At 41.0% G+C, this 7,212-nt stretch overlaps 1 protein-coding gene across 3 annotated transcripts in view; it reads left to right on the forward strand.

Annotated features, from left to right (window-relative positions):
- Positions 1 to 6,987, forward strand: part of LOC106877941 (rhotekin) — a 141,378-nt gene extending 134,391 nt beyond the window's left edge. For all 3 annotated transcript variants that reach the window (XM_089362286.1, XM_089362285.1, XM_089362287.1), the window contains 5 exons: positions 1,967 to 2,073; positions 2,217 to 2,342; positions 2,995 to 3,160; positions 4,450 to 4,560; positions 5,693 to 6,987. In XM_089362286.1, the coding sequence (XP_089218412.1) occupies positions 1,967 to 2,073; positions 2,217 to 2,342; positions 2,995 to 3,160; positions 4,450 to 4,560; positions 5,693 to 5,805 (623 nt within the window). In that variant the 3' untranslated portion in view covers positions 5,806 to 6,987. The remainder of the gene's footprint in view (positions 1 to 1,966; positions 2,074 to 2,216; positions 2,343 to 2,994; positions 3,161 to 4,449; positions 4,561 to 5,692) is intronic.
- The last annotated feature ends 225 nt before the right edge of the window (positions 6,988 to 7,212 follow it).

Raw genomic sequence — 7,212 nt, forward strand, 5'->3', positions numbered from 1 at the left:
AAACATGAAGAGGACTGGTGAGCCAGAAGCTGCATCAGGCTCCAATCTGATCTGGCAAAGTTTCTACAGCTGGATGCCCTTCCTAACGCCATACGATCAGCAAGATGGTTTTACATGGAAGACTGAAAATAAATATCTTCGCTTGAGTGATGGTGATGCTCGTTTATGGCCATTATGTGATGTCAAGGCAAGATTGCACATACATATGTACATGTGTTTATGTATGTATCTGTGTGTGTGTATATATATATATATATATATATATATATACACACACACACACACACACACACACACACACACACACACACACACACACACACACACACACACACACACACACACACACACATGTATATAGTAGAATAAGAAATAGAAAGTCCTTGGTACAGTATAATATATATTTGAAAAAAATGAATAGAAATGGCTTTTCTGATAATTTTTCCACTTTAATAATTGGATGTCCATAAGTCATTAGGTATAACACCTATTGAGTTTATAATATGACAAGCTTTTTCCAGTTTCCATCAACCAGCTCCACTCACAAGGCTGAGTTGGCTCAGGGCTAGAGTAGAAGGCATTTACTGAAGATGCTCTGCAGTGTTATTGAACCCAGGACCACACAGTCAGGAAGCAAGCTTCTTAACCACATAGCCAAACCAAGCCAGTATATATGTGTTCCTGTGTGTGTACACAGAAGCTCCTCTCCTCTCCTCTCCTCCCTCTCTCTCTCTCTCTCTCTCTCTCTTATGCTGTTGTAGGAGAGAGCAGTGTAGTGACATACACCCGTAATACAAACAAGGTTTTGTTAAGAGTCTCATGACAATGTTTAGACTAGTTACCTTATGTGGCCACCAGACAAGCTGAAACAACAGGACCAGCTCTGACTTGGTGAGCAGGGATTAGCATTATAAAGAGAAGACAAGCTTTAGTCATGCTGTTATGTTGATATGATGAGGGTGGATAGCTGAGATGGCAAGACCTGGAACAACCTGCCAATAGGCCAGCTATTGGTATCCTGTCATACTGGTGGTGGTGGCGGCAGCAGCAGCACCTCCTCCACCACCTCCTCCACCACCTCCTCCTCCTCCTCCCTACAATTCCTACTGAGACAAAAGCTGAAAGGTTTGACTCTCCTCCACTACCATTACTTCTTCTACTACCACTACAACCATCCTCGTATGACTATGTGGATAACTCTAGGATAATGGTTACTTGGTTGTTTAGTACCTGATAATCACTAATTACACAGGTTTGTTTTAAAAGTGTCTTCGAGCTGTGACCATCCCATATTGTCAGATAACGTATCTGTCTAGGAGTACATTATCTAATGTGTTCCTTCATGTTTTTAAGATGGGTATGATTTGAAGCGGTCTTGGCTACTATTTCTAGCTTGGCGAATGTCGGTGGCCTTCCCCTCAGAGAAGTCATTAGCATCATGTAGAGGGGAGATTTGCAGGCATGGAGACTTGGTCTTCCTAAAATGAAAAATCTTGCCCTGGCCAGTGCATACTTGTGCAGATGCACAGGCAGCTTGCAGTGATGGAGGCTTTATTATGTTTGTGTTTGTGTATGCATGTATGCACCTTTGGACGCATGTCTATGTACTAACATATATGCTTGTATGGATGTGTGTGTATGTGTGTTTGATTCTTCTGCTTGGTTGTGTATATATATATATATATATATATATATATATATATATATATATATTTATATATATCTGTGTGTGCAAGTATGGATGTGTTGCATGTACAGAAATGTGCTTGTATGGTTGCATGTATAGATATATGTATGTATGTGCTTATCTGGATAGATGTACGAGTGAGTATGGATGTGTGTCTTCTTTTACTTTTGCATGGATGTTTGTATGCACAAATGAAGATGTATGTGCATGCAAACATATAGATATCTGTGTGTGTTCACTATTCTCTAAAAATAACTCTTTTCTTTATTAATCTTTCAGATGGCAATATCTATGAATTACCGTTTTTTGGTCACTACTGCTGTCGGTTGGCTGTGTTACCACATTGCTTAACAAGGCCTGCAATGACTGGTCACCTCAATCTATTGGTAAGGGAATCAACTCATCAGTTTTCCTGGATTTATACTATCATTCATATTTCTTTTTTATTGGATGCTTTCTGAAGTGTCTACATTTCATTATACTCTCTGTTTCTTTCAGTGCAAACTTATATTTCTTCCTTCTTTTACAGGTGGATAGAGAAAGGAACAAACAGAAGCGCTACTGGTGTGTACTGAAGAATTTGGAGCTGGCCTGCTTTGCTTCACCTCAGGATGAGAAAACTGCACGACCTCATCTCTGTATCCCTGTAACAAAAGTAAGAGAAAAGATTTGAGTTGGTCTTTCTGTAATAACTGCCCTAAGACTTTTTAGTGTTAAGTGTATTTGGTATAAATGCAACACAGTATAGGGCAGTGGGATATGAAGTACAGATTTTAATAACCTTAAACAGCTATGGCTCTATGAAAGAAATTTCATATTATTTTCGTGATTTCATTCAGTCCCCTTTTCTTTTATTCTTTTGTTTCAGTCATTTGACTGTGGCCATGCTGGAGCACCACCTTTAGTCGAACAAATCGACCCCAGGACTTATTCTTTGTAAGCCTTGTACTGATTCAATCAGTCTCTTTTGCCAAACTGTTAAGTTATGGAGATGTAAACACACCAGCATCGGTTGTCAAGCGATGATGGGGGGACAGACACACAAACACACACATACACACATATATATATATATATATACGACGGGCTTCTTTCAGTCTCCATATACCAAATCCACTCACAAGGCTTTGGCTGGCCTGAGGCTATAGCAGAAGACGCTTGCCCAAGGTGCCACGCAGTGGGACTGAACCCAGAACCATGTGGTTGGGAAGCATGCTACTTACCACACAGCCACTCCTGCACCTATGTCTAACGTTAGTGTTTTTTTTCTTTCTTTCTCTTTCCGGTTTCTTTGTTGGTCCTGGCAGAATACTCAGGTGTCTGATGCTGATCCACGCATATTCCAAAATCCTCACACATTCCATGTTACAACCAAGACCGACATAAGCGTGTCCGATCATGTACTCTCTGCAGACAGCAAGCATGACTTTGAGAATTGGTGGGATGGTTTCCAGCAACACCTGCTCGATCAAGGTAACTTTGTTCATTTGTTTCCCTTTTTATGTCTGTTTTTCCAAGCTGACATGGGTTAGACACTAGCTTCTCACCCATGTCTTTGTGTGTGTGCATATTCACAAAATTGCTTAACTGTTAGCATTCGAACTAGCTTTATCTACCCAAAATACTCTACCTGTTTTGTGTTAAAATCAGCCAGATCTGGCCCATCCCACCTACCCTAAAATGTCATTCTAAAATTTGTCACATCATTGAAATCTCAAAACTACAAGATAATGAATGATTAATTCACAATGAATTGAATAAATAATTATTACATTTGACGTAGTAATTTGCATGCTAAGGGTTAAACTTGGGATGTTTTCATATTGACAGGTTTCCTACAGACATCAACCTGAAAATGTTTAAATATAACAGCTGTGTTGATCTCTGGTAGTGATTTCGTGGATTTAATTCACTTTTGTTTGATTGAAATTGTTTAAAATGAATTAACTAAAAGGCAGTCTTTATGTCCAACTTAATGCAGAGATTTTGTTATGACACTGTATGTTGTGTTATCTACTTAGAGGGAACCTCTCATATGCTCTTGTGGTGCATAAAAGCACACACAGTTATATAATTGGCAGACAAGAATTGTTGGACAATTCTTGTCTATCAGTGTTATAAATGCTAATGTTTTTATGCACCACGAGTTCATATGAGAGGTTCTCTCTAGGTAAATAATGCAGCATTCCATGTTCTAACATAGCCTCTACAGTAAGTTGGACATAGATTGCCTTTTGCTGCTCTTTTTACTTGTTTGTCATTTGACTGCGGCCATGCTGGAGCACCGCCTTTAGTCGAGCAAATCGACCCCAGGACTTATTCTTTGGAAGCCTAGTACTTATTCTATCGGTCTCTTTTTGCCGAACCGCTAAGTTACAAGGACTTAAACACACCAGCATCGGTTGTCAAGCAATGTTGGGAGGACAAACAGACACACAAACACACACATATATATATACATATACATGACGGGCTTCTTTCAGTTTCTGTCTACCAAATCCACTCACAAGGCTTTGGTCGGCCCGAGGCTATAGTAGAAGACACTTGCCCAAGGTGCCATGCAGTGGGACTGAACCCTCGGAACCATGTGGTTGGTAAGCAAGCTACTTACCACACAGCCACTCCTACGCTTATGCTATCAATTATAAATTAATTAGTCTGTTGACAGAAATGATAAAAGAAAAGTGACTCAGTTTTCAAACCTCATGTCTAACACTTACCTATATTATGTAATGAAATGCTGATTCTTTTTCTTATTGTAGCTGCATGGAAACATGCTACAGAACAGATGATGTTGGTCCGGAAGGCATCACCATTAAATCTCCCATTATTCTTGCGTAAGAGCTCCCTCTATGATGACACACCCATTGAAGGTAAGTTCAGAGATGTTGCACTTGTTTCTGTTTGATGCCTCAGTCATTGTCTCTATAATAATGGTTTCAAATTTTGGCACAGGGCCAACAATTTCGGATGAAGGAGTAAGTTCATTACATTGGCCCCAGTACACAACTGTGGAGCGCAATGGCCCAGTGGTTAGGGCAGCAGACTCGCGGTCGGAGGATCGCGGTTTCGATTCCCAGACCGGGCGTTGTGTGTGTTTATTGAGCGAAAACACCAAAAGCACCACGAGGCTCCGGCAGGGGATGGTGGCGACCCCTGTTGTACTCTTTCGCCCCAACTTTCTCTCACTCTTTCTTCCTGTTTCTTGAGTAACGCTGCGATGGACTGGCGTCCCGTCCAGCTGGGGGGAACACATATGCCATAGAAACTGGGAAACCGGGCCCATGAGCCTGGCTAGGCTTTAAAAGGGCGCATAAGAATAAAAAAAAGTACACAACTGGTACTTATTGTGACTTTAACAGGACGAAAGGCAAAGTCAACCTTGGTGGCATTTGAACTCAGAATATGAAACTGGATGAAATACCACTAAGCATTTTGTCTGGCTTGCTAACGATTCTGCCAGCCGACCTTTGTCATTATAATAATGATAATTGGTGTCACTTTATGAGGGCATGCCTTGTGAAGGTGCATGGCTCAGTGGTTAGAGCATTGAGCTTACGATCGTGAGGTTGTGAGTTCGAATCCCGGACCGGGCTGCGTGTTGTGTTCTTGAGCAAGACACTTTATTTCATGTTGCTCCAGTTCACTCAGCTGTAGAAATGTGTTGCGATGTCACAGGTGCCAAGCTGTATCGGCCCCTTTGCCTTTCCCTTGGATAACACTGGTGGCGTGGAGAGGGGAGGCCGGTATGCATGGGCGACTGCTGGTCTTCCATAAACAACCTTGCCCGGACTTGTGCCTGGGAGGGTAACTTTCCAGGTGCAATCCCATGGGTCATTCATGACCGAACAGGGGGTGGGGGTTTCAGCAGCAGTCTTGACCCATGTTCACAGCATGACCTTTGCTGTAATGAAATTTGAAGTTGACTTTGCCTGGGTATCGTTTTTATTTATATTTCATTTATTCATTTACTTATATATGTATTATCTTTTTTTTTGTTTTCAGACCCTGAGCACACCTGTGATCCCTTAGGAAACTCTATTGAAGACACTGAACTCTCACAGATGATATGTTCGTTAATGCACGAGGCACAGCAGATCCGTGGCGATGGGAAGTGATAGCGGAAAGAGACAGGAGACCTGTTCCCATTTGTTGTAGTGGACAGGTACTACTCTGGTCATCAGACTGAACAGGACACTCTCCTTTACCATCCTCTCTCTTTCTCTCTCTGTCTCTGTTGTGTGCGTGTGTGTGTGTGTGTGTGTGTGTGTAAGGTTATTGAATTAAATATGACTTATATTTTTCTTCTTTCCTCCCATCACTCCCTCTCCCCAGCAATGAAGCAAACAGGCTGACCGACCTTTGTAAGCTATGAACGCGTGCGAGTAACAGAGAGAAAGAAAGAAAGAAAAAAAGAGAGGGGCTTATTAAAGAATATAAGATGTGTGAGGAGAAAAACAAATTTTTTTTTTAAAGACAGGTCAAAATGGAGTGTCAAAATGGTGGCTAGAATACGGTGTGGCTAAATTAACTGACGATGACGACGACAGCAAAGAGAGACCTCCCCCCCCCCAAATATGTATATTAACAAATCAATAATTAAATGAATAAATACTCATCTTGTAAGGATAACGACGGTAACAAGATATACAAAGGGCCTTACTTATAAATGGAGATGGGTCTGGAGTTGGTGGATTTTAGCAACGGTGGTCATATATGGATAGCGACAGATCTGGGACCATTGGTGGTCATATATGGATATAACGACAGATCTGGGACCATTGGTGGTCATATATGGATATAACGACAGATCTGGGACCATTGGTGATCATATATGGATATAACGACAGATCTGGGACCATTGGTGGTCATATATGGATATAGCGACAGATCTGGGACCATTGGTGGTCATATATGGATACAGACAAATCTGGAGTCGCTGCATGTACCACAAAAATGGCTGTCTCTGGAGTTGGTGATTTTTTTACCGATGGTGGTCATACATGGATTGCAACAGATCTGAATTAGTGGATAGACCACAAGTGATTCTAATATTATGCTGGCCCAAAATGGATTTTTAATGACAGGAACGTGTGGAACTAGTGGGGTTTGCTGTTCACGAATACCTTCTTGTTTTTATTTCCTCACTACGGATTTTTAGCTCATTTCAACCCACCCTTTTTTTTCCTGTTTTCTTTGCGTGTGTGTGTCTGTGTGTGTGTGTGTGTGTTTTTGTGTGACTGACTGTGTGGTGCATGTAGTTGTAAGCTTTTTATTAAAATCAAGTTTCACGATACAAAGTTTAGAGTTTTATCGGTTTTACTTTTAAAGCAAGGCTCCACCCACACCCACATGCACTATTGAATAAGGCAAATATTTTGAATTTGTCATCTGAGACTTTCTCTTCAGAACTGAGTGAATTTTCACACCTTCATATATGCATGCATACACACACACACACACACACACACACACAAATTAAATTGTCAAAAACGAAATGTATGTGTGTGTTTATAAAAACAGTA

This window comes from Octopus bimaculoides, chromosome 14 (genome assembly GCF_046866305.1).
Source record: "Octopus bimaculoides isolate indiv1 chromosome 14, ASM4686630v1, whole genome shotgun sequence".
In the NCBI taxonomy this organism is placed as follows: Eukaryota; Metazoa; Mollusca; class Cephalopoda; order Octopoda; family Octopodidae; genus Octopus; species Octopus bimaculoides.